This window comes from Monodelphis domestica, chromosome 3 (genome assembly GCF_027887165.1).
Source record: "Monodelphis domestica isolate mMonDom1 chromosome 3, mMonDom1.pri, whole genome shotgun sequence".
Taxonomy (NCBI): domain Eukaryota; kingdom Metazoa; phylum Chordata; class Mammalia; order Didelphimorphia; family Didelphidae; genus Monodelphis; species Monodelphis domestica.
This window is the reverse complement of record NC_077229.1, coordinates 271,912,392-271,928,023: the sequence shown is the minus strand read 5'-3', so window position 1 is coordinate 271,928,023 and position 15,632 is coordinate 271,912,392. Positions and strand designations below refer to the sequence as shown.

The window sequence follows — 15,632 nt, the reverse complement described above, 5'->3', positions numbered from 1 at the left end:
TCTGAATTGTCTACTACCATTTTCCTTGCATATCTCAGGGTTGTTGTTATGGAATTACCTTATTTTTAAAGTGCTATGTACTATAAATAAGAACTGGTATTTACATGGTTTTGGTAGTCTCTTTGTTTTCTTTCTACAAGTACAGATCCCAACTACTCTAATTTTTAGTAGTTATCTTATAAAAGAGTATTCATTTAACAGGTAGTACAAAGCAAAGCTGTTATTTTAGCAAAATCAAAATTTCCTACTGCTTAAAAAACAAGAACTCAAATCATCCAAGAAGCACATAGTTGTATATAGGATATTCAGGGAGTTTAAAAAAAAATTGTCGGAGAACATGAGCTTCTTTTTTTCTGGAAATATATAAAGACAATTGATATGCGAGTTCTAATTGTTAATGAAAAAACTACATTGACTATTAACAAATTTCTTTTCTTAAAACTTCTCTTATGGGAGCAGGTTAGGTGTCCCAGTGGATTGAGAGCCAGGCAAAAGGGTCCTGGGTTCAAATGTGACCTCAGATACTTCCTCGCTGAATGATCAAGTCATCTGATCCCACCTGTCTAGCCCTCTTCTGCCATAGAACCAATTCACTATATTGATTATAAGATGGAAGGAAGGGTAAAAAAAAAGTCTTGACATTCCTTTCTGATGCCCTTTTCTCTTTTTTCAGTTTTCAGCCAAATTGGGGTATGATCAAAAAAGATCATGCAGAATTATGTAGCCTTTTAAAGTTTATGTTAATATATAGGATAGTATAGCCTTTTATTTTTAAATACAATTTATTGTAGCAAATAAGTCTCCCTTAGTATCTATTATGTATTTGAGTTGTGTTTTTTTGTGAGAAACTGTTTTGGAAATTATAAAATGCCATATGCCATATAATTGTAAGCTATTTTAATATTTTAAGAATATCTTCTTTCATTAACTTTTTAAAACAGGGAAGTGAGATTAGGACGAAATGGTGTGGAAGAAATCAAACGACATCTCTTCTTCAAAAATGATCAGTGGGCTTGGGAAACTCTTCGAGATAGTAAGTTATTGTCACCCCTTTTCCTACCCTTTCACATATACATGCTCACACACACACTCTCTCTTTTAAAAATTACTTTCCTATTGCCAAATACATTTTTGTGTCTGCTTAAAAATAAATAACCGAAATACTATGTACATCAATACTATTTTATATTTTGAGAAAGAGCATTAAAAGCAGAAAAATATGTCCTAAAATATGCACTAATCTACATTAAAAGGATGTACATAAATCAGTTGTTTATATGTTGTCTATATAACCTAGATCCCTGTTATTGAATCTATGGCACACAGGACATAGGGGGCACTCAGAGCCCTCACTGTGGGAATGGATGGTGTTGCCCCAGTACGGAATTCACCAGAGATCATTACTAGAAAGCCAGAGGGATATGGGGCAGGGCTGCTCCCCTCCCCCTCTTTATACAGTTTGCAGTTTGGGCACTCTAAGAGGTTCGCTATCACTCACAATGAAATTTATATTTCTTAAAATTTTCTATGATATATTATTTTTATGATAAAACCTTTGTGGCTAAGGAGAAGGTAAGACCACTGATTTCATTGATATTGGGAACTCCTGGGAGAGGAGACTCCCTCTCTTAATGCTGGACAGTGCTTTCTCTGAAACTTAAGCCTTAGAGAGTTAACTAGAAGAATTAAATTTCTCTAGGTCTTGAAGCTAGTAGGTATCAGAGGCAAGACTTGAACCCAGAACAGCTATCTTTCTCCTATATTATGGCTGCCTCTCTTGCCAATTTGAATAAAATAGAGTATTTTTAAGTGAAATTTGATTGCCCTTAGTTAATACATATTATAAACCAAGCAAAATATAGAATTCCAGTGCCAAAAAAGCTAAGAGTAAAAATTTAAGAAGACAAAAGGGGATTGTTTTTAGAGTAAAATAATACTCTGGCTAGAGAGTTATATAGGTTTTCTATCTATCTAGAGAATATCAGGAACAATAGAGTTTTAGTATCATTACCCTTCCTCACCCCAAGGGGGAAAAAGTTGAGAATCTTGAGACTACATCAGAAATATATACATCAATAAAGCAATGAAGTGTGAAAAAAAGAGAGCTGGTGAATAGTTAAATTGATTCAATGCTGCAGTTTTGGCTTTGCAGTGTTCTCCATAAAGCAGCTGGATAGCAGAAAGAACAAGCACAGTAGTAGTTAGTGGAGAGAAAAGTAAAATGCAAAATCAGAAAGCCATCACCCAAGATGTAGCCCAGAAGTATAGAGATTTCCTGTATATAACTAATAGCTAATATTTTCTGAAGTGGGCAGTGCTTCCTGATGAAACTTAACTGAGCTCTTGACCAAAAACTAGCTGTATTGTAGCTGAGTGGTTTCAGTGAGTAATCATAAGAAATTTTGGGAAAGAAAAGGAAAAGTTTAAATGTTGAATTGAAGCTTAAATTTTGTACAATAGTTGCATTCTTGAAAAGTTTAAAACTATTTATTTTTGATGTACTAGGTGAACCTCTATTTAAAAAACTATTATGTTGGGTATTGTGTGTGAAAATAACATTTCCCAAAAGAATTTTTTTTTTAAACCCTTCCCTTCTGTCTTGGAATCAATACTGTGAATTGGTAGGCTAAGGCAGTGGGGGTTAAGTGACTTGCCCAGGGTCACACAGCTAGGAAGTGTCTGAGGCCAGATTTGAACCTAGGAACTCTGGTCTCTAGGCCTGACTCTCAATCCACTGAGCTACCTATGTGCCCCTGCACTTTGCTTCTTAATGAGCATTTCGATAGATTTTACTTAGCTAGAGAATATAGTCTTTTCTCTTGTCTGGTTGAGGGGGAAAAGAGCTAAAATTTGCAATCCTATTTTCATTCTTTCTTTTATTCCAATATTTACCAAGAATTCTTTCATTCTGCTTTGGTGACCTTTGCATTCATGATGGCTTTGGGTATAATGTGCCTTCTGAATTTTTCAGATTTGCAATATGACAACTTTTTTCATTCCAGTTCTTTCAAATAAGAACAGAGATTAGAAAAAAATTTTCCCATGTGTCATGTTGTATAGGAAATATGAAAAAACTTATTACCTAGTAAAAACTGTTTAAAGAGAAGCCCTTAATGCTCTTCTACCTTGGAACCAAAACTTTGTATTAATTCTAAGACAGAAGGTAAAGTTATTGGGAAACAAAAGTTAAGAATAAAAACATTTTAAATGTTGGTTCCATTATATTGATATACTTATTTTTCACTTTTAAGTACCATATTTGCCTCTAAAACTTACATGAGGGGGCAGCTGGGTAGCTCAGTGGATTGAGAGTCAGGCCTAGATACCAGAAGTCCTAGGTTAAAATCTGACCTCAGACAATTCCCAGCTGTGTGACCTTGATCAAGTCACTTAACCCCCATTGCCTAGTCCTTCCCACTCTTCTGCTTTGGAAGGTAGGTAAGAGTTAAAAAAAAAAAAGCTTACATGAGAATGGCTAAAAAATCTAGCAAAAATTTTCACCTTCAACAAAAGCAATTACAAATAAAGTCATTAACAACAATAAAACTTTTTTTTAAATGTGTATAGGGCTGCAGGGGAAAGAGATTCAGACCCAGAGACAGGAGATCTTGGAGTTAAAATGTGCCCTCAGATACTTCTGTGTGACTCAGGACTAGGTGCTTAACACCCATCCCCACCCCCTTCCCCAGTTGCCTATCTTACCTGTCTTCTGCCATGGAACCAATGCACAATATTAATTCTAAGACAGATGATAAGGGCTTTTTTGTTGTTGGGTTTTTTTGTTTGTTTTTTACCAATACCCAGGTAAGAGTTGGGATTTTTTAAAGATTTATTATATAGGAAAGAATATTGGGAAATCATATACTTTTGCTACTTGAATAAATTTTATCAAAAAGTTAGTGTCATGTTCATTTTGTTATACTATAAGGAAATGTAACAAATATACCACATTTAAATATAGTCAACTCTTTAAGGATAATCGGATGGTAGTCCAGATCTGGCCAGGCTTATACAGTGGTTCAGGTTTGAAACTGAAATGAAATGACATGTTAGTACTCCAACTTGACAGCACAAGGAAGTTTACTTAACTATAATCAAAGGAGGTTTATTTAATCCTTGTAGAGGAAGAACTTTGGGAGCAGGGAAAGGAAAGATATAGTTGATTGAGTTGAGGACAGCTTCCTGGTGTTAGTCATGATGCTGGTTGGCCTGTTCTAAGCCACAGAGCCAGCTGGAATGCTTTGTGGATTTGTTTTACTTAGATGACCAGGAAGCTATGTTAATGGCTTGAGCTTTAATCCATTCATAAAGTTAATCAGTTAACTCTTGGGTATGGTTTCAGGGACTTTTAAGGAAAAGAATAAGCCAACCCCATAGGGTTGGGAAACTGACATTCATATAACTACTAACACTCAGGAGATCCATTTATTTTTGAAAACTATTTTTTACTATGATTCTTAAGAACATCAAACAGTCTTTGTATTATAAAACTACTGGGCTTCCCAAAACAGAAGTATCTTTCTGAATGTTTAAATTAAGCTTGGAGAACTACTTTATATAAATTTTAATTAAAGAATAGTGAAATTCAATATAATGAAAGTCATTTGAGTTGTACCAAGAAGAGCGCAGAGTTATGATAACTATTCACAATTTCTCATGTAATAAGAATGGATTAATTAAAATAAAAAATTAGGTAACAACAAGATTAACTCGTAATGGTTGGATGGCATTTTGTTGAACTAAGAGGTATAGCAGAAAGAGTTCTAGGCTGGAAGTTAAGGAGACCTGTTTTTAAATGTGACCTCAGACAATAGCACTTGCCTCCCAAGGTGGTTGTGAGGATCAAATGAGATTGTAAAGTATTTATATTTATCCCAGTATTTGGCAGTTTTGCTACATAAATGTTAGCTGTTATTATTAACTCTCAAATATAAGAAATGTAAGTTATTCATAACATGATTATTGTTGAAACAGGCTGATTCTGAGTGCTGTTTTCAATCTAGTTGAGAAAATTGTGGGCAGTAATGGTTATTTTGAAGATAAAATCTAGTTGTAATGACTGTGGGTACAATGAAGAATTTTTTACCAAAAAAAAAAAAAACCAAACCCAAAACAAAACTATTTCCATGATCTAGCAGGTAGGTAATATTGTTGGTATTTTATTGGTTACATTTAATCCTCCATTAGTTCATCCATATAAAACAAATCATTTCTCTGTGCCCTGCTGCATAGTTGTATTCCATAACTTTATTATATTTCAACTATGATACTAAAGGTGTTATAGAGAGAAATTCATTTTTGGGGTTTTTTTTGGGACTGACCACAAGGAACTGGATTTAGTCTTACTCCATCTCTAATTTCTGTGGATTGGTAATGTATTCATAGCTAAATGATAATTGTTTTGTAAGAAAGCATAAGATGGCAAAATAATTTTTTTATGCTCAAAGATTAAATTTTTAACATGAGACTTGTCCAACCTCAAGTTACTTTAAAAAAAAAAGTGAAACTCTCAGTAGTTTGATTTGTTTCATTTGTGATGGAAATTTATTTTACTTTTTAACCAAATAACCAATTTTCTTTTATCTTTAGCTGTTGCACCTGTTGTACCTGATCTCAGTAGTGACATCGATACTAGTAATTTTGATGACTTAGAAGAGGACAAGGGAGATGAAGAAACATTCCCTGTTCCAAAAGCTTTTGTTGGTAATCAACTACCTTTTGTAGGATTTACATATTATAGCAATCGTAGGTAAGTATTCTGAAGTGTTTTTAATAGCAGCAATGGGTATAACAAAATCATTATTCAGTAAGATAAATTTTAAATGGAAGCTTATTTAGTAACATTAAAGCCCCCCTTCTGTCGTTTCAAGAAAAGTTAGAAGATTTTCTATTTAATATCCTTCATAGTATTCCATGGTTAGTGAAATTTTCATTTGCTTTTTGTTTGTTTTTTTAGAAATTCTTTTATGAGTTGCGCAGTATATATGGTTTCCCTCAAATTTAGGCATTATATATATATATATATATATATATATATATATATATATATATATATATATATATATATATATATATACATATACACACACACATACATACATACATACATACATACATACACACATGGCTGAAATCCAAGACATAGGGTTAATTTTAATATCTAAAGAGTTTGATTAAAAATCAGATATTAGGAAGGCAGCTGAGTGGCTTGGTGGATTGAGAGCCAGGCCTAGAGATGGGAAGTCCTAAGTTCAAATCTGACCTCAGACATATCCCAGTTGTGTGGGCCAGTCACTTAACCCCCATTGCCTAGCTCTCTTCTGCCTTGTAACCAACACATAATATTGATTCCAAGATGGAAGGTAAGGGTTTTAAAAAAATATTAGAATAACAGAAATCTGAAGTTCTGCTCTGATTAAATTAGTGCCATCAAAGAACATTGTTATTAGCGCTTTGAGCAATAGCTTTAATTCTAAAGGAGCAAGCCTTTATTCTATTAGATGATGTCATTGACTTGATTAATTTTTCTAATGCTAGGATTAGCCTACTATTGTTGAGCAAACCTAAACTTTAGTTCATTAAATATTTTCTATTTCTGCCTCAGCCAAATGACTGTTACCTTTGCTTAAAGTAAAAGCTGTTTTCTCGTACCATAGAGAAGGTAAAGGACTTGAGATGCTTTAACTCTGCAAATTATCAGGGAGTATCAAGTACTCTAAAAAATATAGAAAAAGGGGCAGGAAGGTGGCTCAGTGGACTGAGAGCCAGGCCTAGAGATTAAAATTTGGCCTCAGACTACTTCTTAACTGTGTGACCCTGGGGAAGTCGCTTAACCCTTAGCACTTAGCTTTCAGCCAATTCATAGCATTGATTTTAAAACAGAAGGTAAGGGTTTAAAAAGATAGAACTACCTTGGTGTAAGTACCAGAAGAAAAGATTATGAACATCCAGATAAAAATCCTGATCTGTATCAAAATAGAAAGGGAACAAAAAGCACTGAACATTTGAAACTAAATAACAAATATGAGACTCTTATCTGACCTGTTTTCATGCCAGCCTGAGGTCTCTAATTTACTGTCCCAGAGATCTATGCCCCTTATACTATTTAGAGTTTTTTATCAGTTATAAAATTTGTTAAAAGAATAGATAATATTCATATATTTGTTGATGACATTTAGAACACAAAAGTAAATATGTTAGATGATATTTTTATCTTGGCAGTCTAGAATTTTGGATCAGTTTTAATAAAATGAGATCAAATACACTTGGGCTTCTTCATATATCAGTATCACAATTATTGAATGAACATAGTATCTAGAATATAAGAAGTGATAGTCCTGCTGAATTCTTCCCAAAGAACTTTAAGTATTTCTAAAGGTACTGTTTCATGTTGCATGCCACATTTAGGGTCAAGAAGACAGCTATGATGATATTGTAGGGCCTTAAGTTCATATCATATGAGGATTTTGTGAAGGAACTTGGAATGTTTGGAACTTGCTTTTAGATGTAGCAGAGATTTGGTAGCTGTCTTCCAGTACTGATTAATTGATAAGACTTCTTTGTCTTTGCCCTGAAAGATGGTCAAGTAGCAAAGGGGTGTGCTGCCTCTTTCTGGTTTATCTCTTTCTTGTGACTTGAAATCAAGAGGCAGCTAGGTGCTCTTATAAACATAGGCTTTAGAAAATAAATTTAAGTTTCATAAGGAAAAACTTATAATGATTTAGAGCTCTCCGAAATAGAATAGACTGCCTTAGTAGAAACTGCATTCCTTTTTCCTTGGATAGATATTTTCAAACAAACACTTATAGCCCATTTTCAGATACATTTTAGAAGGAATTCTTATTCTGCTACAAGTTTAAATAGATGCTTTTTGAGGTCCCTTCCAACTACAAGATTCTTTTTTTTTAAATTGAATTTTATTTTATTTTCATTTCTGAATTCTCCCACATCCACAAGGAAAACAAAACTTGTTACTAATCTGTTTAGTCAAGCAAAACGAAATTTTCCATTAGCTATGTCAGAAAAAACAAATATGCTTCAATCTGTATTCTAGAGTCTGTCAGTGCTGTATCTTGATGCATATAGCATTTTCCATCATGAATCCTTTGGAATTTTGGTTGGTCAAATTTTGGTTGTGTGGATCAGATTTCTAAAGTCTTTTGAAGTTGTTTATCTTATCAAATCAATAAAAGAGCAAACATAGAAGGTGAAATCACAGCAAAATCAGAGGAAATCATAATGCATTATGCAGCTATAGACTTAACAAAATTGAGAACACAGAAGAAATAGAGGAATACCTTCCAAAATATAAAATACCCTTATCAGAATGATAGAGATCATAAATAACCCAGTTTCAGAAAAGGAAATAGATCTATCTGTAAAAGAAACTGCCAGAAACAAACTGTTCCTGGGCCCAACAGATTCATAGGAGAATTCTGTCAAACTTTAAAAAACTGTTAAGTACCTATATTTTACATATTTTTCATAAAAATTGAGAAAAAGAGACTTATGATTTGTTAATATTCTGACTAACATTCTTTGTGATTTTATCGCAAACATGACTATTTCTGGTATTGTATTTTTAACTTTTTTCTGTATTCACTAAATGTTCATTGTTATTGAATATATTCATCTTCATTATACTGTGAAAGTTTTTGATATTAGCAAAAACAATTTGATAGTGAGACAATTCATGTTAACCTCTGTTTACATATAATTTCACTTAATCTATTTTGGCAGCATTTTATAGAAATAGAAAGAATGTTGGAGTGCTAAGTTTGCTATATACCAAGTTATGTGACCTAGGGCAAATCACTTAACCCATCTGAACTTCAGTTTCTTTATCTACAAAATGACCTTTGTTTTTTCACTCTTGTTCAATTCTTTAACTCTGTACTAACCATGTGGTTTTCATGCCAAAAATACTGAAGTGGTTTGCTATTTCCTTCTCCACTGGATCAAGGCAAACTGGTTAAATGACTTGCCCAAAATCACATAGCTATAAGTATCTGTAAGGCCAGAATTGAATCCCAAGCCCAGCAACTCTATTCACTATGCCACCTAGCTGCCTTCCCACAAAATGACCTAGTTGGACTGAATAAAAAAGAATTTTTCCCACTCTAGTTTTCATAATTGGCCATTGTCAATTTACTTGTAATATTAAGATGTGACAAGATTCTAATGTGTACAAAAATTCATTTGAATTTTATGCCAATATCTTATTGATTATGTGTATTTAAAATTTAAATTTTATTTAAAGTTGAGGCCAGTCATCCTAGAGTACCTGTGTCTACCATTTGTACATGTTACAATAAGTTCTATACCACATTGCTTTAGTTCTACCTTCAGTTTGAGTTTCATTAGAATATCTATGGAGAAGTAGCCTGACATTGTAGTTTAGAGAACTAGTTTTGAAGCCCTGGATATGTGGATTTAAGTCTTGCCTTTAAACATACTGGTTGTGTGATCCTTTGTAAATTTGTAACCTTTCCATATTTAAGAGCAACTGTGTAGAAGCATAAGGTGTAGAGAAAGTCCCAAACTGCATTGATAGAGGGAGTTTCCTCATCTAGGATTTCCCTGTAACAAGGAAACTACAAGTCCACTCTCTCTTCCTGTTATATAAAAATATTTTTACAGAAATATACATTTGGTGATTAATAATGTTGCCATATCTATTATTGATTGTCATTTTGTATTTATATTATATCAATGAATGTTGTAACTGTTCATTAAGTTAAATCTTATATTGATCAGACCTATTAGTACCATGAAGTTTATTTCTTAAACCTCCATTACTTTGAAGTAAAATAGAAGATTATAAAAGCTAGATACAATTGTAATCAAGTTGAACAAACTTTTATTACTGAATTGTGGCTGAACCTTCACAATGAAGGCTATGAATATCACTTGGGTAGAAAGTTTAATTGTTTTTTACTTCCCTTTATCATCTTGAACTCCCAACTATTTTATTCACTTTTCCCCAGAAAAAATCCACTAAATATACAAAACAGCAAAGGGAGGGGGGAAAATAGCCATTTTAGAAAAGATGGAGGAAGCTTAGTGCTTATTACTTTTTTGCATTTTTCATGCTGTATTTAAAACATTTTCTTATTTGTTAATTCATTAGAGAGACTAAAGTAAAACTCTTAAAACTATAAAGATCTTAAAGTTAGAGGAACCCATGCCTAAGCATGGACACGCACACACACAGACACACACAGGGATCCTGCCTGAATAGAACAAATAGAAAAAATTCTATTTTAATATTTATTGTGTCTAGCTCTCAAAAGCAGCACAATTCCTTTTTATGTATATCTTTATGAACTTGAAGTGACACTCCCATTACACCAAAATTTGAAGAGTTTAATCTCTACTTAGATACTTCCAGTTACCCAGCAGTTTTTGTTTGTATTATTTTTTTCCAGAATATTTGATAGTCTATCAGTTTTTAGGTTTTAGTTTTAGGTTAATCTTTAAAGTTCCATACTCCTTTTACATCTGAAATTACAAAAATAAGTAATTTTGATTTTAAAAAAATTCAAAAATAAGAAAATTTTGATTCATTCTTAAGTGGTTAAATAGGAAGTAGTGGAAATTTTCATTATTTTATTTTCCTGAATAATAATAGATGGGCAGAGCATTGATTAAGTGTGCCTGGCACTCTTAAGTGCTAAAAACATAAATCCAAGCATATGAGGCAGTCTTTGTCCTCAGGGAGCTTATATTCTAAAAGGCATATCAAGGGGCATTGGAATCCAGATGATTCCAACACATATGATGACATAGTGTGGAGATGGTTGAAAATTGGTGTGGAAGCCTCTTTCTGGACTAGATAGTTCACCGATCAGAACTGGGAGAGTCAGAGAAAATATCCAAAGTTTGGGGTCTGACAGAGAAAAATGAGAACAATAGCAAGCAGCATGGTGAAGATATGGTCAGGAAGTGAGGACATATTTCAATGAATCATTTCAGGGACCCTAATATATAGTGTGTTAATGTTATGTTTTAGTTTTCCTTACATTTGTTTTTATATTAATGACTTTTAGGATAGTATTAAACATGTAGTAGGTTCAATTCTTGATCATTGACATCAGCTATTAAAATAATCTTAAAACCTTTCTTTCACCCTTCTCCCCTAGATATTTATCTGTATCTTCAGTAAATCCTAACGATAATAGAACTGCCACCAGTGTGGATAAAAGCTTGGTATGTATTTCCTTATGATGATTATTAGTTTTCTCCAGAGCTGGCATTTTACAATAATCCATTTTCCCCATACCTGGAATTCATTCTCTCTTTACCTCTGTCCCTTGGAATCCTTAACTTTCTTTCTTTCATTCCATGTATCCCTTCCAGTGGTAAGCCACGAGGCATAGCAAATAGAGCAATTAGACTTTGAGTAAAGGAGATCTGAATTCATATCTTTCCTCAGGCACTTAAGAGCAAGCCTGAGTTATTAAGAGTGTGATCCTGAGCATGTCACTGCATTCTCTCAGCCTCAATTTCTTCATCTATGAAATGAAAATTATATAATCACCTAATTCCTGAGGTGTTCTAAGCATCAATGGAGATTTTGTGTGTGTTCACATACACATATTCTCTCTCTCTCTTCCTTCCTATATTAATGTTCCTCTTCTCTAGTTTCTTGTGTTTTTCTTTTTCATAATTATCATGTGTTTATTTTCTGAATTTCATATTGTATCTGTCTGGTAAAATGCAAGTCTTTGAAGGAAAAAATGATGCTACAATTTAATTCAAAAATAATATTTTTTTGAAAGTCAGATTCAGTTTTTCATACTTGGGAGAATAACAAAAATTTCAAATATTAGGATTATTTTTATTCCAAGCCTAAGTACCAGATTGCCAAAGTACCTAGCAGTTTCCAGCATAATCTTACCTAAAACCAGAGGAAGTAGATTTTAAAATATTTTGTTGATACTTGTTTTTATAATTCAGTCATTTCAAAATGTATCCCTTCTCTCACCCAGTAAGCACTCCTTTGTAGCAAGGAATAACAAATTCACCAGCATATCATCACCTGAGGCTACTATATGCAGTATTCAAGCCATAGTTCTATCCCTCTGCAAAGGAGAGAAAAGCATTTTCTCAAATCTTTAGAGGAGAGGGTTTTATTCATGCTTGTACATTTTTTCCCCATAGTAATTCAAAAGACTATGCCACTAGATAATACCACTTGGTATGGGCATAGTATTACCTACTGAGGGAGATCTTGAGTTTCTTAGCTGTCACCATGCTTGTTTCAGCTTGGATAGGATCTAGGAAGAGAAGAAAAATGTATAGGTGGGGATTGAAGATTGTCTACTCGTTATATGGCCCGGGAAATATTCTCTTTTTATATAGAAATGTGTGCATTGCATGTGCATGTGTATTTGTGTGTGTGTGTGTGTGTGTGTGTGTGTGTGTGTGTGTGTGTTTATAACATTCTCTAGTTTATATTATGCTTATATAATATATGCATATTTATATAATAGTTATATTTATAACTATTCTCTAGTTGAAATTTTTCACAGATTCCTTGAATACTATTCTGCAGACCATCAGTGATAATAATTAGTGTCAGTCAAGGGTCTCTTGGCAACTTTTCCTCCACTTTTCTCAACTTTATCTCAGTGAAAGATATAAATTTATCTAGATAGGAAGTTCTAACATTGGGAAATCTAGTGTTTTGAATTTGTAGAATTTTTTCATTTTGTAAAACAAATAGGATTACAAGGGACATTGAGTATATTGAGATGAAAGTGATCAGAATCTTTTAAAAAATCAAGTTCACCAACGGATGCAAGTTTTAACACTTTTATATGGTGCCTAGATTAAAAGCATATTGACAGTGCTTTAAGATGATAAAGGGTTATATTTCTATACAAATATGTTCAAATCTGAAGGCATTGTAAGCCAAGTGAAATGCTTTGGAAATCATTACATGTGACAATTGCCCAGATAGGGTTTTTTAAACTACTTTTATAGTGTGATAATCTATATGAATGAACATATGCTCGTTTTCTTCTCTCTCCAATAGGAATTGGTTTTCAGTTTAAGTTCACCTGTTCTCTTTATATGATAAATGTTATTTCAGTACAAGTTACAAGTAGACGTAACTACATTTATTTAAGTATCAGGTTTTTTCTTTGTTTTTTAAATAAAAACACTGGATTTTTAGAAGTCTTATCTGCTCAATAGTTTTGGTATGCCTTTAATCCCAGCCAAAACCTCTATACATTTTTTTTTAAAGCAGACAAATTGGAAATTTTAGTGATCGAATTTCAGTTCCTTTCCTTACCTCAGTAACCCTTCACAGTAAAAACTTTAAAAATTAGTGAGCAAAAAAGAGGCAGAACAATCTATAGTAGAAGAATTAGTCTCTGGAAATTAGAGATTTGCTTTTATAAATTTGTTTCATTAATTTTTTAATGCTTTGTTTTTTGTAAAAATGAATATTATCTCATTTTTTAAAGCAGGAAAGTTTGCAAAACACAATCTATAAGCTGGAAGAACAACTGCATAATGAAATACAGTTAAAAGATGAAATGGAACAAAAATGCAGGTGAGACTAAATTTTAATCACACATCTTGCAGAGACTTTAAATTGTATGGAAGCTACTTATTTCAAAGCCTATATTCTGTAAATACAAGAATCACAGAAATTATTTCTAATTAATTTAATGTTATTAAATACTTAAAAGTTGTTATTGTAAATATGTACTCTTAAAGTATGTCTGGAAGAAAGAGAAATGAATATTTGCTTAGGTTAGAATTAATGATATTTTCTTTTAAAGAAATATAATTTCTTTTCTCATGACTTAAAATGTTAGCACTGTCTTATAATAATAACCAATATGGAAGAGTGTTTTTCATTATAATACATATCAAATCGCTTACCATTTCCAAGTTGGGGGAGGGAAGGGAGGTGGTTTGGATCTTATAGTTTTGGAAAACATATGTTGAAAATTATTATTACATATATTGAGAAAATAACATATCTTTGAATAAAAAATGTTAGTGCTGATCTATGTGATATTTAGTAGAGTATTGCAGTAGACTGTTCATGTTGATTGATCAACAGAAGGAACAAATTCAGAGAAATAATTTTTTTTAATAGACAATATTTTTTAAAAATCCTTCTGTCTCAGAATTGAGAATATTGGTTCTAAGACAGAAGAGTGATAAGACCTAGGCAATTGGGATTAAGTTACTTGACTAGAGTCACAGTTAAGAGAAGTGTCTTAGGCCAGATATGAGCCCAGGACCTCCTGTCTTCAGGTCTGGTTCTATTCCCTGAGCCACCTACCTGCCCCTGGACAATAGAATAATGACAATATAATTGTAAGATTGAATTAAATACATTTTTCATGTAACTATGCTATTGAAACACCTTCTTTATTGTGATCTTCAGTAGCATTTACTTGATTTCTTCTAATGGCTTAAATAAATGAAAGCGTGCGTATTTAAGAAATCAGGAGATTTGAGGATTTTTTTTTTGGTGGTAATTACATGTTAGAGGACTCATATGTGACCTCTAAGTGTTTTGTCATTAAAATAACCATAGATTAAAATTATATCCTTGTCATTGCAGAACAGGATAACAAATGAGATAGTGAGGTAGTCCCCAAACCTTACTTTTGCTAGTGTTTATTTGAATTTTACCATTGTTTTTTCAAAACTTCCACCAAAGCAATATGGCCAAAATACAAATAGCAAGAATGAGAGACAAGGAATGTTGATATCAGTTTCCAAATAATCAAGGTGGTTATATTTTCATTATACTCAATTTTGTTTTGTAGAACTTCAAACATAAAGCTAGACAAGATAATGAAAGAACTGGATGAAGAGGTAGGTCTTGGTTTTTTAATGTGAAAATTTGTTTTTGTATCTCATAGTAATATTTACCTTAAAGCTTATATATTGAAATACTAAATAGAAGGCGAGGATATGGTGAAGGCATAACCTTTTGACTAAAAGTCACTCTGAAATAGAGAGCTAGTTTTTAACTCAAGAGTTATGAATTGACTATTTAGTATCATTTTACTTTCCTGAACACTGTGGATATACGATTTTGTTTCTTCTTAAAAACTTTTCAACTAAAATAATTTATTTTCTCTATTCCCCACCTTTTGGAAAAGAAAAACAAGAAGCAAAAACCTTATAGCAAAATCAGGGAAAATTCTTGCATTGGCCATGTCCAAAAATGTAATTCTTGTTCTGCATATTAAGTCTATAACTTTTGTCAGGAGGTGTATATAACATTTTCTTCTCAGACACTGTAGAATTATGTTTGGTCATGATGTTAATTAATGTTGTACAGTTTCATTTTTCAAATGCTTTGAAATTTTAGCATATTATAAAGGAAAGGTTTAAATCCAGAAAGGTGAATGTATGCAGAAGGTTTTTAAAAATGAATTAAATGTTTTCCTCCTAACAGGAGGAAAAAATGATAGTATGTTCAAAGTATTAAACTTCTAATAGTTCACAAGAAATTAAAATTGAACAAACAAATATAGTATGTTGGGAATGGTTTTATTCTTTTTTGATGGTCATAAGAGAGAGAAAAATTTAATAAACTGTGGAAAAATTAGGAAAGGAGTAGAACGTAGTAATTCTCATAGTTGAGGCAT

General features: G+C 32.5%; 1 protein-coding gene across 3 annotated transcripts in view; it reads left to right on the top strand.

The window, feature by feature from the left end:
- The window catches only part of ROCK1 (Rho associated coiled-coil containing protein kinase 1), a 133,836-nt gene that overhangs the window by 71,607 nt on the left and 46,597 nt on the right, over nt 1-15,632 (top strand). For 2 of the 3 annotated variants that reach the window (XR_008917682.1, XM_056823779.1), the window contains exons 9-13: nt 942-1,033; nt 5,590-5,749; nt 11,142-11,208; nt 13,476-13,564; nt 14,802-14,850. Coding sequence is in view for 2 of the 3 variants with exons in the window: in XM_056823779.1 (XP_056679757.1) it covers nt 942-1,033; nt 5,590-5,749; nt 11,142-11,208; nt 13,476-13,564; nt 14,802-14,850 (457 nt within the window). In the remaining variant the exon portion in view is untranslated. The remainder of the gene's footprint in view (nt 1-941; nt 1,034-5,589; nt 5,750-11,141; nt 11,209-13,475; nt 13,565-14,801; nt 14,851-15,632) is intronic. The other variant, XM_056823780.1, reaches the window with a different exon arrangement.